The sequence below is a fragment of the Prunus mume genome, linkage group LG7, assembly GCF_029339155.1.
Source record: "Prunus mume cultivar Tortuosa linkage group LG7, ASM2933915v1, whole genome shotgun sequence".
Lineage (NCBI taxonomy): Eukaryota > Viridiplantae > Streptophyta > Magnoliopsida > Rosales > Rosaceae > Prunus > Prunus mume.
The window spans coordinates 10,398,996-10,415,614 of NC_142704.1; the positions used below are offsets into that span (position 1 = coordinate 10,398,996).

Below are 16,619 nucleotides of genomic sequence, written 5' to 3' on the forward strand. Positions count from 1 at the left end.
GAAACAGAAAAAAGCGCAACCCACCATTTATATTTTGCATCATATACAAGGATAGGGTAGGGACCAGCGGCTACTTATGTTTAACTTGGCAAATTTATCCAGATTTTATCATTGCTTGGCTATCCTAAACCAATGGCTACCTTCTCTGGTTCTTCCCCATTTCTCTCCCACTCCCTAACAAGACCAAGCCACTTTTCTTCTTCTTCTTCTTCATCATCACAGACGCCTCCTCCCGTTCCTCCACAAAATCTGCCTTCACAACCACATTCTCCAACACCAATTCAGCAGCTCAGCACAACTTCATCGGAGCAGCCGAAAACGCCAGTCTCAGTAAAAGCAGAGCAACAGAAAGCTGCCTCTTCTAGCAGCAGCACCAAGAGCACCAAGTCCAAGGCTGACTCTACAGATTGGATAGCTTCGACGTTAACCAGGCGGTTTGGGATTGGAGCTGGCCTTGCCTGGGCTGCCTTTCTCACAGTGGGCGTGGTCTCTGAACAAATTAAGACCCGCCTTGAAGTCTCCCAACAAGAATCAAACACAAGGTTTCTAATCATCTCACTTCTTCTTCCTTCTTCTTCCTGTATACATACATATTATATCCAATTAAAATTTTGACATCCTGTGACAACTATGTCTTTCTTTTGTTTTGCAGAAATGTTGAGAAAGAAGAAGAGGTGGTGCTACCTAATGGCATAAGGTACATTAATTTTCCCCATGAAGCATGAACTATATATATATATATAGAGAGAGAGAGAGAGAGAGAGACAGAGATAATTAATGGTGTTGTTTTATTTGGAGTGACACAACACAGATACTACGAGTTAAGAGTTGGTGGGGGGGCTTCTCCAAGGGCAGGGGACTTGGTGGTTATCGAGCTCAAGGGGAAAGTGGAAGGCAGTGGACAAGTGTTTGTGGATACATTTGAGAGAGAGAAGAAGCCTTTGGCTCTGGTAGTTGGGTCCAGGCAGCCCTACAGCAAGGGAGTGTGTGAAGGGATAGAATATGTGCTCAGATCCATGAAGGCAGGGGGCAAAAGAAGAGTGCTTGTTCCTCCAAGCTTGGGCTTCGGTGAGAATGGTGCAGATTTAGGTCCTGGTCTGCAAATTCCTCCGTTTGCAACTCTAGACTACATTATTGAGGTCGATAGAGTCTCGATTGCACCCGCATGATCATATTCATATTCTTGTCTTTGTTAATTGTATATTATTTTGATTATCGAGATCGATAAAGAAATTTGTAATAGATTTTGTATTTTATGGAACACATGAATGTATTTGTATTTTCATTGAGAAGAAGAGCAAAAGTGAGTTAGTCCAGTTCGTGAAGGCAATGTATTTGTCCCTATTTCGTAGATTAGGTTAATGTAGAGTAGCTTACAATTGCTCTAACAATGTCTAAAAGTCTAATTAAATCAAATATTGTCCTCAACTGAAAAAGGATGAATAAGCAATTAGTTTGATATACGAAAACATGAGTAATTTTTGCATGTTTCAGTTACATCACGTGGCATACCCGAAACATACAAAAAATTCTCCAAAAATGATCATGGGCCATTTCGCGAATATGAAGGATATAAAATTTCCTTTATACCCTGGTAGGCTACGAAGAAAAGCAAGGGCACTAATTTTTTTTCGCAGGCACCAAATTTAGCGATCTTGCAAATTTTTAATCTGTGTTTGGCTCAGTGGGTTTTTCTTCTGTCGAATTCCTAACCAAACACAACCTTGTTTTCTCAGAGTTAAACCGGACCAGGTACAATTGGAACTGGATGCCTCACGTTTCGTGAGGGAGGGACCCACATGCATGGTGTTACAAATGTCACGGCGAATAATTTTCCGAGAGAGAGAGAGAGAGAGAGAGGGACCGCGCTGTGAAATTGGAAAGTGGAAGGGTCAAAATTCAAGACTGAACACTAAAGAGAGGAAAGTAATGGTGTTACAATTGCAGCCGCACAGTTTTCCTATTCAAAGAGAAAGACCCCAAACACTTTTATGGATTGATATCTCAGCAACAAGCATAGAGCTTTTTCCCTTTTTTCAGGAGGCAAGCCAAGAAGCCAAGCCCAGTACAATTTCATGGGAACAGTCTTAGACTCCCATTTCTTAGCTCTCACGGCCATTGTCACTGTAACTATGCTCTTATCTCTCTTTCTCTTTTATGGTTTTTTCTTTTTCCTTCTAGATTTCATTTCCTCTCTCGAAAGTTTTTAAATTTAGTGTTTTTTGGTTTTTTTCTTCAAGGTGGGGTATCAGTTGTTGTTCTTCATAATCACTGCTCTTCTCAAGTTCGACAAAATCACTGACTTCGCCGGTATACTTCTCTCTGAATATATTTCCTGAGAATTTGGTTGTTAATTTCATGGTGGCTCAATCAAAACGCAAGTCAACAAAAACAGAGAAATATCAATACTAGTTGGAAAATCATTGGGTTGTTTGGTTGCCAAGAAATGCTTGCTCAGACATGATTGATATATTTATGACATCATTTGTATAATTGTATTTACTTGCTGATTATGTTTTTGTTCTTTTTACAGGAAGTACCAATTTTGTTATACTTGCTATACTGACTTTGGTTGTCAAGGGCTCATGGCATTTTAGACAGGTATTCTCTCTTCTGCATCGACCTAGGAGAAAAATACGTTTGTTTTCTTCATCATAGTTCCTTTTTTTCATGTCAAATTTAGTATGCCTAAGGTGTGTGTCACAGTATTGAGTTTGCAGCTCTTCTTTTTCAGGTGGTGTTGAGTTTGCTTGTGGTAATATGGGGTCTTCGCCTGGGACTGTTTCTATTGATGAGGTACATAACCAATGAAGCATTTGCATTGTATCATACATCTTGTTAATTTCTGTTTCTTCCTCTCACCTTCTCCTTTAAAGAATGGCAGGCTTGCTTTTGTGTTGATTCTATTTTGTGATTCTTTTGTGTTGCATTTGTGTTTATCAAAATCCAATCATGATTTTCATACTCGTGCAATTTCCTGATCAGGATTTTGCAATGGGGAGAGGACCGGCGTTTTGATGAAATGCGTAATAATATAGGAAAATTGGCAATTTTCTGGATATTTCAGGTTTTCCACCTTCCCCTGCTTCCGGATTTTGTTAGACCTAATTGTGTCCTGCTTGTTCTCCAAAGGACAAAGTTTATTTGATTCTTGAAGCAACCTTATTTTTCTGCAGGCTGTCTGGGTATGGACTGTGAGTTTGCCTGTAACAGTTGTTAATGCAAGCAACAGAACACCATCGCTCCAAGCTGAGGACATAATTGGATGGATCATATGGTTTGTGGGTTTTGCAGTTGAAGCTACAGCTGATCAGCAAAAACTGACGTTCAAAAATTCTCCACAAAATAGGGGAAAGTGGTGCAATGCCGGACTATGGAAATACACTCGACATCCAAACTATTTTGGCGAGGTTAGTGTTGAAATGGCATTCAATGCCACAAACTTAGAATTGATGCTGCACTGAACCCATTTCCAAAATGTTTTTTTTTGGCATTCATGCTGTCAAATTTTGAATGGAACTTTGATAAATGTTGTGCTCAGATATTCCTTTGGTGGGGAGTATTTGTGGCTTCCACACCTGTATTAAAAGGTGCAGAGTGGCTGGTGATTCTTGGACCAATCTTTCTCACATTATTGCTTCTTTTCATCAGCGGCATACCGATGCTTGAGGTTTGCTTCCTGTTTCTTTTGATGTTATTGCAAAATACATAGCACTTGAAGAGTTGCTAATGATGTCTGCTTGAACAATAACAGGAGTCTGCAGATAAGAAGTTTGGAAATGTGGGCGAATATAGGCTGTACAAAAGAACAACTAGGTTAACTTCAGCTTTCATTTTGGTATATGTTTGTTTTGAGTATGAATTGCAGTAACTGAGACCAACATATTCTGTTTCAGCCCTCTGATTCCGCTACCCCAGGTTATATACAAGAACTTGCCCTTATGGTTCAAAGAAACTTTTCTCTTCGAATTTCCTCTCTACAGTCGTAATCTTCCTCGAGCAGAGCCAAACTGGTGAGTTTACAATCTGTTAGAAAGTATTATTTTCTCACATACCAAATTGTTTGTTCTAAATTTGTAAGACATTTGCCATCTGTGCAAGGTGTAGAACAAGCCGGGTAGAAGGAAGCGATGGATTGAAGATTGGCTAGCCTAGAACTTGACTCTTTTGTAGTACTTGGAATTATCATAACTACAGTTGAATGGAATACGACTTTTTATTATTATTTATTAACGTTTCAACCTGCTACCTCAAGACTTTTATGCTAGCAATTGCTTTGCACCACTTCCAATATTTGTATTTGATGCTTAATTTTTCTATCGCCATCCTTATGAGCAAGCAGAAAGAGTGAACATATATAAATTTTTCATCATGAAAATAATACACGCCTACCCATTCAATTTCAGTTCATTGCCTGTATGTATTATTAGGTATGGGGGGAAACTGCACAAATCACACCCCAGGTAACTGATACCTCTTAAAAGCTGAGGAAATGAACCAAAAAAAATTAAGATTAAAAAACAAATTATATTATACTATACACCTGCAGTGTCATTAATGTTTTCCAAGGATATGACAGCCCCAGATTTGATCTCATTTGAAGCTTGAGAATGGGACACAAGAATATAAATGACCCAGAAGTGAAGGCATACAAAGTAAATCAAGGCCCATAATTTTGCAGTCCAATTCCTCCTCAAAAACACTGCTCCGGCCAAGAAAATAGAATCCAATTGCTGAAGCGCTGAACCCAGGTGCTTCCTGCCTGAACGGATCCTGTCTTCAAACAAAGGTCTGCCTGATTCTATGTCCCTTGATGAGGAACCAGAAATTTCAGTCATTGACTTGCTTTCATCTAGCAACCTTGACACTGCCTGCAGGATGCATAGATTAAATTAGCCTCTCTCCTGCGCATAGATCCATCTTGCGCATTAAAATTTCATCATCACGAAAGAGTTATCAGTAGAATCAACATACCTCAATTCTGAAAAGAAGAGTTGCTTTCTCCGAGGAAAGAGCCTCAACCTGGTTGAAGTAGAATCATAAATGACAGTTTCTCAAAAAATAAACCAGAGACTTTTTTTGAATATATTCTGGTTCTTTCCAGATATATACAAGTCAGTGATAAATCCAAACCCATATATTTTATAATAGTCTTATATTTTTATGTGAACAGACAAAAACCTGAAGGAACCAAGGGAATTAAGAAAGATTTTGGAATCACAAACCTGGGCTTGTTTATGAATCAAATGGTCAGTCATCTGAGCAAGCCTTCTCTTGAGCTCAATTTCTACTTCTGTTGGCTCCTCTATCTCTTTCCTTGTCATTTCAATGTTTGCTTCCAGCTTCTGTGCCTGAAATGTAACAAGTGATTTCTTTTTCAATGTTTATGGGGGATCACAAGATTACAAGATATGAAAAATAAAAAATCACAACTTTGCAACAATATAATGAAATACTCTGACCTTATCTTGCAATCTCCCAACTTTATCAGTTACAAAAGCATATTCTGCCTCCAAAATCTCTCTTTCAAGTTCAACTCCTTTTGGAGCTGCTACTTTGTTTAAAGATATTTTTGCTTGCTGAGCATCGGAGATCTTCCTCCTGAGTTCTACAGGAAGAAAAAAGAGTTCCAAAAAATGATAGACCAAGATCCCAGTAACACAACATTGAGTTCAACATAATATTGAAATGTTCAGAATTTATGCAAATTATTCACTGCTTTACACTATATGCCATATATGAGGCCAATAAAGAATCAATATATTCGCTATCTACTATTGCCTGAACCCTGGAATCAACTCTCAAGAAAACAATTGGTGCCATCGAATCTTTTATGTTCAGAGCATGCTTTGGCACCAGATTACTTGTAAGTAATATCACATAAATTGAATATACTTTTTCAGAATAGGAAACATACCTTCGTGGTTCACTTCTTTTAACTCAACTTGCTGTCGAAGTTCTGCTACTCCATTAACCTAGACTCCCAAAAGAATGAAGGAAGAACAAGAAAAACATGTTAACGAGAGTCAAAAAGCACAAAAGTACTTGTAAGCTCTCAGCAGGTAAGGAAGTGCATCCAAGGCACTTAAAAGGCCAAAGAGCAGGGTTTCAAAAACCACAAAATTGAACTAGAAGGAATGGTTTAAGGACAAGCAGAAGCAGAACGTTTTTACAATATTATTTCATCCACAACTTTGAACCATCATAACAATTAAACCAACTGGACAATTATCTTTTGCTCAAAACTTCAATTGAAAAGGTTATCCGAGGTGTATCACAGCAATCATCTGAATCAGGATATAGTCATACCTCTACTTCAAGATTCCATTGCACGGTGGCTAGGGATTTTGCAAGGTCAGCATTTGCAGCCTGCAACAAACTTTGACCTTTAGTGAAAACAAAATGACCCTATATGTGAGCACTGACTTAAAAAGTTCGAGAAGCAGGGAGCTTCTACTTCTAGATTTAGTGGAGAAAAACAACCAACTCAAAATGAAATAAAAAATAATCTAAAACGCATAAGAAATCAGATGGAAAAAGGTTGTAGCACCTCCAGTTTAGCCAAACGTGCAAAGACTTCCATTCTAGTGTTATTGTGTTTCTGCTTCTCTAAATCAGCAGCTTCCATGGTTTCCATCATAGTCATTTGCAGCTTGGAAGCCTGAAGCAGGAAAGTAGGTAAACTTGAGTAATAACATTTTATGCAAGAGGTAATGGCCTTAAAACAAAATGGAAAGACAGGATTACTGCAGCCAACCTGGGAAGAATGATAAAAACAACAAAATCTCAGTAATCTTATTCTTACCTCTTGGGCTTGTTGTTTCACTTGCTCTTCAAGTATTTTCTCCAAGCTCTGCTTCTCTCCCTCTAATCTGGCAACGAGATTTTCCCTCTCTTTGATGGCTTCCACAGCTTTAGCTGCCGCTTTCTCAGCCAGAATCTTCTCCCTCTTCTTTCTTCTTTCCTCTTTCTCACGCTCACTCTCAGAATCAGAACTTGAACCTGAGTCCGACTCAGAGCTCCCATCACTTATGGAAGTAAAACTTCTTTTTAAGTCCTCAGAGGTAGAACTTCTAGACGCTTCACTGGACTCATGATTACCCCTGTCAGTACTTCTCAACTGATCACCCACATTCTCCCCTCCTATCTTCTTGTTAGAACCGCCATCGTTTTTCTTTACCGACTGTAAAGAACCCTCCAATGAAAGCTCCTTAGAATCAAAATGTCCACCATTTTCTTCATTTCCCTTGTCTTTTGTTTCTGCTGAAGTGTTGAATCCCATATCCCTATAATCCAACCCTCGTCCTTCCAAAATCTTAACATCACTCTTCAATTCAACAGTTGGAGACCTTCGTGCTGAATCCGAAAAAGAAACGCCAGACTCCTCCCCATCACTTACTTTACCATTCAATTTACTTCCTTCACCAACACTTGCTCTCCTCCCCGACTTCAGAACATTATTGCTCCCAGTCTTTTGATTCTTCTTAACCTCCAAAACCGACAAGCTGGAAATGGAGCTGGCACTGCCCTGCCTCCTACCATCCTTCCTCAAACCACGAACCCCTGGGAAACCATTGCCACGACTGGCGGTGGAAGTAGTTGCCTGATTAGGTGCACTGAGGAGCTGAGTCCAGTCACTATCAGTAAGAGTAGGCTTAGGTTTCTGAGTTCCAACAATCTCTTTATCCCTATTGATAATATTATTATTATTCTTCTTGTTCTTATCATCATCATTACTGTTACTGGTGTTATTAAGAACGTTGAAACTGGGATCGCTGGTTAATTTTCCACGATAATCACTGTTTTCTATGGTTTTCTTTTTCAACTGGTCCTTCAAAGGCACACTGCCTCCCGTTTTCGTCGGAGTGTCCACGTTCAAGTCGTCGGCGAGAGGCTTCTCGTTTTTCCGCAACGATTCTGCAGCTTGCTGGTCGATCTAAACCGTCCATTTCACAATCACACGCATATCACATTACTATTCCAAACAGATCGAATATTCAAAATAAATATATATAAAAAAACCTTTAATTGCAGATCGACTAGTTTGCAAGAGAAGGTATTTTGTTTGGATGAATAAGATGTAAATTTTCGCTTTCTGATTTCGACTAAATTTCCATTTCTTCAAAAGAGAAATAGCCAATTTATTTAAAAGTAATAATAAGATTGGGAGGAGAAGGAAGAGAATTGTACCTGTTGAAGGATGGTTTCAGCGGCCCTGAGTTTGGAGGAGATCCAGTTGGCCATGGTCGTCCTAATTTAGCTCTTTTTTTCTGGAGAGAGCTACTCGAGTTGCATTTTTTATATTTGAAACGCAGCGTTTGATGTTGCAGAGGATGAAGCAAGAAGAAGGAGGGGGGGAATGGGAACGATGCGAGTTGAAAGGAGGAAGGAGGAGGAGGTGAAAATGCTCGAGTGACAGGCGGGTACACAGTATGAGTGAATGGGCTCGCCGTTTGATTTCGGTGAATTTCGGTGACGAACAACCGGTTGCTTGTGGGTCCCGTAAGGGTTAATGGCTGTGATTTTTAGAGGGAGGGAGACTTAGCGCGCGTGTTCTACAACGACAACGACCAACCAACATCTGGTGCTCTTGGGGTTGTTTGGTTGCAGCTTATTGTCTATCCTGGTGGGTTCTAACACATTAACACAAATTTCACTTTTCTGTAAACAAAGAAAAAGGAGGATTTCACTAATAAATTCATTTTAGCATGACATAATATATCCTTATAAATACATTAAGAACAAATTAGAAAATAACAAGTGATTAGTTTTGAATTTTTCTATCTAAATAGGCTCTATATGAGTTTTTGTATAATATGCCATGCTAAAATAGGTTTTTGAATAATTATCTCAAGAAAAAAAAGAGGTTCACATCCCTGAATGTAGATGGGGAGAAAATTTACAGATTAGTTCTCCTTTCTGCTTTTAATTTTTCTTTTTCATTTATAAAATAATCTATAAAAGAAGTAGATACAAATTAAAGAACACCAAAAAAAAAACTGCATATAAAAATGTAATATATTATAAAAGTATAGCCGCGTGGCTATACTTTTAAAATGTTCATATATTTACTAGTAATTTATGAAATCAGTAAAATATTGAAATACTAATTATTCATTAAAGAAATAATAATTAAAACTTAATTACTAATTAAAGTAATTTAAAAAAAACTAAGACATTACTTAAAATATTCGAATATATTTAAAATGTATAGCCGCGCGGCTATACTGTAAAATATTCGAATACATTTGAGATGTATAGCCGCGCGGCTATATGAAATTTGTATAGCCGCGCGGTTGTACTGTTTAAATATTAATATATTTTATAAGTATCTTATGAAAGCAGCAGCCTATCGAGAAAGTCTTAAAACTAGAAAAGCACCCCTAAGAAAGTCTTAAACAGAAACTCCAACTTGAGGATTGGTTGTGGCATCAAGCTCCACAAAGCAAATGATTTCGAAAAAACCCATAGCATAACAAACTGACTCATATCTGTGGAAGGATGGGCAAGAGCATCCTTCTTCATTATCTATTGTATCTTTTGTTACAGACAACAAAGCATTTCAATTATATAAGATAAAAATGAAAGCGATCTCAGCAATAAGGTCGCCCTCTGCAATCCTTGGGATGATGTAAAGGCACTGAGTTATTGTTTGTAAAATTCACCGTTGCATATTGAATACACATCAAACAAGCTCAATAATCAGCAAGCGTCAATTTATTGTGTCTATCATGAAACACAGAAGACTTTATTAGGACCTTAGAAGTAAAAATCCTTTGTCATCAGATTTCTGATGTGAATTTTATGCTTCTCATATGCATAATAAGTAGCTCATTAACTAACTACGCAAATAGAGCTCGTCTCCTAAGAAGTTCATGCAATCACGTATGTTACATGAACTTGGGTATGGGAGTTAGACGAGGGTCGATGCCCAAATATGTCATGGTTTGTCTTTCTTCGAAGGTCTTCTATGCGTCTGTAATTCCTAGCGCCCCTTACCACTTACCTGTGTCATGTCTTTTTGACTTGACATGGGCATAAGCCATCTTCACGAGCTCACCCAACCCAACAAGTAGAACCTAGAGGAGGTTCCTTTTAAAATCCTCCTGAGCCCAAACGAGCACAACATAACATAGACAAAGTCAAAGCCATTGTATAAGCCAATATAAATATAAAAAGCCCAAAAAACAACCTCAGTTTTCAGCTTTTCTTCTATGATATTCAAGGAAAATACTTCTTTCCCTTATCATGTAAGTAGAAACTCTTACATTTAAGCAAATATCAGTGTGACGTGTGCATAAGTCTTTCTTTTTGTGTTTTTTATGAATTATTTTTATATATGTGTCAAACTATGATTGGCATGAATGATGAGTATCTCCTTACATGGAAGGAGGCAAGTAATATCCCATATTTAAGGAACTCCTTAAGATTGAGGAGTAGCTCCTCCTTACGACCAATGTTGTTTTATCACGTGTCAAATTATTTTCTTTTTCTTTTTTCTTTTTTGTTGAAACTTTGTCAATGTTGCTAGAATTTGATACGGGCCAAAACCCCATTGGTTTTAAGGAGGAGTCCTCCTCAATTTTAAAGAGTCAAGTCATGCTCCATATTAAATTGGTTACCGCTTAGTTTAGGGAAAAACTTAACACCTTAAAATTGACCACAACAAATGGAGTTTTGACACTTATCAAATTCCTTGAACTTTATTTTCTTTTGAATTTGTTCAACTTCTTTTTTTCTTTTCAAATTTTACAAGTGTCATTATCTTATTTGTTGTGAATCCTCCTCAGTTTTAAGGAGTCAAGCCATGTTTGTTTAAAGAAACCGTCCCATATATAATGTTTTATGTTTCTCTTTTATATATATATACATAGAGAGGCATTTTAAAAAGTAAGAAATGAAATTCACACGAGAATAATAATAATAATAATCAACCTCAAAACTCTTGTATACAAGAAGCTCCCTTGGAGTATAAATGGAGGAGCAATCTAATTTGAGCAACAATAATAACTAGGTTGTTTAGTAGCCGTAACTTCATGGTCATCAATGTGGATGGTTTGCTTTGCAGCATGAAGACTTGGACTTGGAATGGTTTCATCCAGTTTAGCTTCCAAAATTTTCTGGCTTGTGATTTGATGAATCTTAGAAATCATATCCAAAAACACTCGCTCAACATTCACATTCTCTAAAGCAGAGGTTTCCATGAAACACAGGCCCTCCGTCTCTGCAAAATTTTTGCCTTCTTCCTCGCTAACCTCTCTAGAGTGACTCAAATCCAATTTGTTACCAGCAAGAACAATAACCATGTCGGAATTACCATATTCACGAAGCTCCCGCAACCATTTACTCACATTTTCGAATGATAGTTTCCGGGTTATGTCATACACTAGGATGGCACCAAGCGCCCCACGATAGTATGAACTAGTGATTGCTCTAAATCTGCGTGCGTCAAAAGCTATGTAACATTAATATTCAATACAATAAGAGCATGCACTTTGATTTTTTCTTATTTGACACTACAGTACTCATGATGATGTTGCAAGGGGTGGTTTGTAGTTCAACTCAAGTGATTATAGCAATTATGCATGCACTCGATGTTTGTGTTCGAATCTCTCCTCCTCTAATATAGCTTGTATCAAACAGGTACTCATAATATGTTGCTTTATCCTATGTCTCTTGGCCTCACTTATTTTATCATGTTAAAAGGCGATACTTTTTCTTTAATTGCGGCATAAATTGTTGCGGTGCAATGAAAGGAACAATTATCTACCTCAAGAATCCAAGGTTGACAAAGCAGGAAAGTAGGGTTGAAATTAATTGATTATTATGCCTAGTATTAAGTACAACAATCAGCCATTGTTTTAAGCTAAGTAGCACCTAATAATAATATTAATAGCGGTGGTTCGTGAACTGCGATATAGTCATCAGTAGCAACAACCATAAAAACAGAGACGTCCCCAAGAAACAAATAAAGGAATCAGATAACAAACTTTAAACTATTTTTGAGCTTTGTAATGTAGTAGACTCGAAGAAAGGAAAAAGAAGGAAAAAATTGGAATCATTGTTTTAGGTAAAAGGTCGGCCCCCACCAGGGTGGAGAATTTTATTTAATTAGGATATAATTAGAACTTTTGACTCTAATGGGATGGGACCAAATGATAAAAGAGAGAGGCACGGTTGAGGAGTAGTGTTTCCTGTATCCATAATTTCATTCGGTTGCTTCAAAAGCTGGGAAACATAAAAACATCCATGAAGAAGAGAAAACAAAAACTTAAAAACAATATATGAAAGTTTTGAAAATCGAGCAAGATGACAACTTGACAAGTAGTAGTTCAACTTGTTGATCCAAGCAACACAACACAACACAACTGAATTTACATGATGTTCTTTGGCATATGAATCGTATGATCAAATGAAAAAAGATGATCAAACTTAAGGAGGAGGAGGAGGAGAAGAAGATGATGAGTACCTTTCTTGGCCTGCAGTGTCCCAAATTTGAGCCTTGATGAGTTTATCGCCCACTTTGATGTTCCGGTAAGCGAATTCGACTCCGATGGTGGGCTTGGAGTCTAAGCGGAATTCGTCTTTGGAAAATCTGGAAAGCAAATTGGATTTCCCAACTCCAGAGTCCCCAATCAGAACTGCCTTGAACAGATAATCACACTCCTCATCAATTGAATCAGCCATCAACATTAAAACTTAAACCAATAGCTATCTATAATAAATAAACAAGAAAACTTAAAACCAGTGGTTTTGAAAGGGAAAGGAAGGGGCAAAGCAAATCAGAATTGGGGAAGAGCCGTGTTCAAATGTATCATATATATATAAGTTGAAGTTATAAGCTATGAACAAGCCTAAATCGATAGCATGGGGGAGGGAGGGAGAGTAATGAAATGAAAGGCACTTGCTTTTGGAGGGTACCGAGTCCTTTACATGTGACAACAATGAAAAAGACATGATGGCTGCTCCCCTCATCTTGTCGAGTTTAGTGCGTCTCATTAACATATTACTACTAGGACCAAACTTAATCTACACCCCTAAGTTTTCTTCCACGAAAATTACCCCAATGGGTAATTGGGGTAAAACATTTTTCACTTATGGTTTCGGTATTTTACTATTTTTTCTACTCTATTATTGTAACACGCTGTAAGCTAATCACGGATCAGCTGCTGCTGCTGCTTTTGATCATGAATGTCAATGGGTGCCGAAAGCAGTTAGTATCTATCTTGTGATCTGATGCTTGTTAATAATTCCAAATCTTTCCTCTTCGAAAAACTAATATGAGCACCGCATGATTAGAAGATACCCTGGCATTGGACCTCATATCATAATCACGTGACACCACAGGGTCAGGACTCAGGAGACAGCCCACATTAGCCCGGCGTCCGCTTACATTTCCGTTTACAGAAATGGGTTGGGCTTAAACATGAAGCCAATCAATTGTTTGGGCTTCATTTGAATTTGCCAAAAATTTCACCATCACGGATTCTTTTCCCTCCTCTTTCGTCCAATCTTATCTAAAATATTTCTTTTTCATCTCTTGTTTATTTAAACCTACCAAGTCATGGGTGGCTGGTGTCCTAGTAGTATCCAAAGCTTTTGATAAGCATGGGCAGACACCTCCAAATTAATGACCGAATTCCTCAATCGAATTCGGATTCAGATCAATCTTTTAGGTTAGAAAAGCCAAGTAACCATAACCTCTGCCGCTGCCTCCAATATTTTTCAGGACAGAGGACCACAAATGGTAGCCCTACCCCTACCCTATGAAAATCAGCCAAATTTGCCTCAGCCATTTGTTTTTTTTAATTTTTCAGGAACGAGGACCACATGTTATTTTCTTTAAAAGAGTGAGTTTGCCTTATTGCACTGCAAGCAACTGCAACCTCCACTTGAAAACCTTAATTCGAAGTTAAGTCGTGCAAGGAAGCATACTCACATTCTAATCAATTGGTTTAACCTGCATCTGCCGCTTTGAATATATTTTGGTAAAACTTTCTTAAACATTGGCGTTCCTTTTTTGCATAGATAGGAATCATATAGTGATTTCAAGTGTAAATAGCACTACAAAATAGAAGCTAGTCTTTGATTTCTAAACCTTTTATTTTCTTTTCTTTTTTAGTCAAATCCTAATTCCTAAATTTAGCCGAATTGGCAGCCCAACCATGTTTGGACTTTGGACCACGGCCGAAAATTACCATCACTATTATCGACAAGTTGTATAGTGAGTGAGGGCCTTAAGCTCTCTCAATATAGAATTCTGGCACTATTATCAGATCCATGTAATATCATCGTTGACTCGTCAACGCACGTTCTCACCGAGCCATTGGCGCATCTCCCCCTCCCACTACACAACACAAGCAGCTTCACCGCCCACTAGGGAGGGCCACCCACAGCCTTGTGCTCCTTCTCCAACGCCCAAAACTAATTCTTCTTACCAATGCTTCCTTAACATCATCGTCAAATTTGAACATACAAATCGAAATAAAATAAAACAAAACCGGTAGCGTCATAATATTTCATTAAGGGAGAGGATTTTCTCGCGAAACAAACAGAAAGCAAAGAACATAAATTTTGCCTCCTTTCTAGTAGTGTGATACAAAAGAACAGCCCACAATATAATCACAGAAACTGTAAATAAAAGAAAAGGAGGTGTTAGATCCTTTTTTCACATCCACTTGATCTAATATTGGTATATAAAAACCCATTCCCAAAACGATTTTCCTAAATTTCAAAAGTCAACCCTAACTTTTAACTTTCACAGACGGGGGGAAGAAGAGAGATGGAGATTCGGATCTAACATATTAGACAAGAGACTACCATGTGCACTAGGCGCTGGTGTTGCTAACGGTACTGGCGTTGTTGCCCATCATCTTCTTGAACTCCTCGAAATTCACATTCCCATCGCCGTCAGCATCGACGGACTTGATCATCCGATTGCAATCTTCGAGGCTGCAAGTCATTTGGAGCCGATTGAGCACCAAATGAAGCTCGTTGGCCGAGATGAGGCCGTTGCGGTCCTGGTCGTAGAGATCGAAGGCGTCGCGAAGCTCGGAGGAGGCGCCGTCTTTGGGGCCGGAGACCCAGAAGGCGTTGAACTCGTCGAGGCAAATGAAGCCGTCGCGGTCGGTGTCGAGATCGCCCATGACACGCTGAAGCTCATCGGCAGAGACGTTGGAGCCGAGGGCCTTGAGCACGTTGCCGAGCTCGGAGACGGAGATCTTGCCGTCACCGTTGGCGTCGAAGCTTTTGAAGACTCTCTGAACCTCGTCGGCGACGACTGGCTTGGCGTCGACGGATTTTGGGGCTTGGGCTGGGCTTGGGGTTCCGTTGGTTGCCATGACTTGTGGTTTTGGTTCTGGTAATTTGGTGTATAGAGTTTTCAGAATGGAAGAGAGAATGGGGGAAGTGTCGGGTATATATAATATATTAATGGGAGCATGGGGAGGTTAGGAAGGAGGGAAGGCATTTTTTGGAGCCACCAAAAAAAACATGCCGCCAAGAAAAGCGGGGAAAATTAGAGATAAAAAGACAGCGGGCCAAAAAATAGAAATACTATTATACAAATTTATAAATAAACCAAATCTTAGATATGTATATATAAAAAAACTCAATCATTATTTAAACATAGAAAGACACCCAAAATTAACCCCAAAGTCAACTTTTTGGGTGTGTTTATAAATGAGTTTTGAGTGTGTATAATGATGGATTTTGGGTGTATTTATATGTTTAAATAGTGCTTTTTTATAATTTCAACTCCCATTTTGGGTGTTTTAGTGAAACTCCCATATTATTAATGTGGTAAAGAAATGCGAAGGTAAATTAAGCAAAGGGAATCTTATTTTGGGATCAAATTTCGAATAATTTCAAAGTGACAACGCGGCATCTTTGATTTTCTACGACAACATTCTAATTGGAGGAATACGCCGTGGAATCAATGGGCTACAGAAACTTCCTTATTTCTGTTTGTTTTATTTTATCGACTCTTTTTCTCTCTCCATCTCTCTGCCTCTTAAATGGGGATAGAGATGTATTTCTCCCTTTGCTGAATGCTGATGATATTTTAAGTTCTTTAAATGGAATTTTCTTTTTGTTATTAAAAAAAAAGAAAAAAAAAAGAGTTCATTTCAATTTCATGATGAATTAATTTCTTTAAATTAATCATGTCACATGGGCAGGTGGTCGTTAAAGCTCTCTCTCTCAGCAAACTAAAGTAAACGAATTATTTCGCGCGTCCGACGCCAAGTGGTAGCGAAGTACACTCGGTTTGGACACGGTTTCAGTACTGCAAAAATGACAAGCAACCGCGTATTCTGTTGGTTTTGGGCCTTCCACAATGTACGTACCCAATGAAAAAAAGAAGCAACACGTACCTGCCTATGACGATGGGCTTGATTGATAAAAAAGGAAAAAGAAAACAAACAAGTTGTTCGTTTGTTGCAGGGCGCAACATGCTAAAGGGTAGGTAAGGTATCAAGACTTTCCTTTTCTATTTTTGTATGTTGACCAGGAGGCACGGAGTCTTTCTATTTCTTTTTTCAGCAGTTGATGGATGCTGGTGGTACACAAAATAGGCCCTTTTTTCAAAAAAAATTTATTTATTTTATTTTATATTTTAT

General features: G+C 38.4%; 5 protein-coding genes across 5 annotated transcripts; 2 read left to right on the top strand and 3 right to left on the bottom strand.

Moving 5' to 3' along the window:
* The first annotated feature begins 14 nt into the window (after window positions 1-14).
* LOC103338707 (FKBP-like peptidyl-prolyl cis-trans isomerase family protein) lies at window positions 15-1,316 on the top strand. The gene is made up of 3 exons (XM_008241941.3): window positions 15-542; window positions 653-697; window positions 812-1,316. The coding sequence occupies exons 1-3, from the start codon at window positions 133-135 to the stop codon at window positions 1,167-1,169; spliced, it is 813 nt and encodes a 270-aa protein (XP_008240163.2). The 5' UTR covers window positions 15-132; the 3' UTR covers window positions 1,170-1,316.
* Window positions 1,317-1,613: 297 nt separating this feature from the next.
* Window positions 1,614-4,284, top strand: LOC103338706 (3-oxo-5-alpha-steroid 4-dehydrogenase (DUF1295)). Its single transcript, XM_008241939.3, has 10 exons — window positions 1,614-2,126; window positions 2,241-2,310; window positions 2,534-2,601; window positions 2,735-2,796; window positions 2,986-3,067; window positions 3,177-3,410; window positions 3,542-3,670; window positions 3,755-3,816; window positions 3,897-4,013; window positions 4,102-4,284. Exons 1-10 carry the CDS (start codon window positions 2,076-2,078, stop codon window positions 4,148-4,150), a joined length of 924 nt encoding a protein of 307 aa, XP_008240161.2. The 5' UTR covers window positions 1,614-2,075; the 3' UTR covers window positions 4,151-4,284.
* Window positions 4,285-4,493: 209 nt separating this feature from the next.
* Window positions 4,494-8,502, bottom strand: GC2 (golgin Putative 2). Its single transcript, XM_008241938.3, has 9 exons — window positions 8,191-8,502; window positions 6,806-7,936; window positions 6,551-6,661; window positions 6,310-6,369; window positions 5,918-5,975; window positions 5,463-5,608; window positions 5,226-5,351; window positions 4,975-5,022; window positions 4,494-4,871 (listed from the first exon to the last, which is right to left on the bottom strand). Exons 1-9 carry the CDS (start codon window positions 8,242-8,244, stop codon window positions 4,536-4,538), a joined length of 2,070 nt encoding a protein of 689 aa, XP_008240160.2. The 5' UTR covers window positions 8,245-8,502; the 3' UTR covers window positions 4,494-4,535.
* Window positions 8,503-10,903: 2,401 nt separating this feature from the next.
* On the bottom strand, window positions 10,904-12,838 carry LOC103338703 (ras-related protein RABA6a). The gene is made up of 2 exons (XM_008241937.3): window positions 12,470-12,838; window positions 10,904-11,439 (listed from the first exon to the last, which is right to left on the bottom strand). The coding sequence occupies exons 1-2, from the start codon at window positions 12,691-12,693 to the stop codon at window positions 10,989-10,991; spliced, it is 675 nt and encodes a 224-aa protein (XP_008240159.1). The 5' UTR covers window positions 12,694-12,838; the 3' UTR covers window positions 10,904-10,988.
* Window positions 12,839-14,488: 1,650 nt separating this feature from the next.
* Window positions 14,489-15,494, bottom strand: LOC103338702 (putative calcium-binding protein CML27). The gene is made up of 2 exons (XM_089041744.1): window positions 14,821-15,494; window positions 14,489-14,631 (listed from the first exon to the last, which is right to left on the bottom strand). The coding sequence occupies exon 1, from the start codon at window positions 15,339-15,341 to the stop codon at window positions 14,829-14,831; it is 513 nt and encodes a 170-aa protein (XP_088897870.1). The 5' UTR covers window positions 15,342-15,494; the 3' UTR covers window positions 14,489-14,631; window positions 14,821-14,828.
* Between the last annotated feature and the right edge of the window lie 1,125 nt (window positions 15,495-16,619).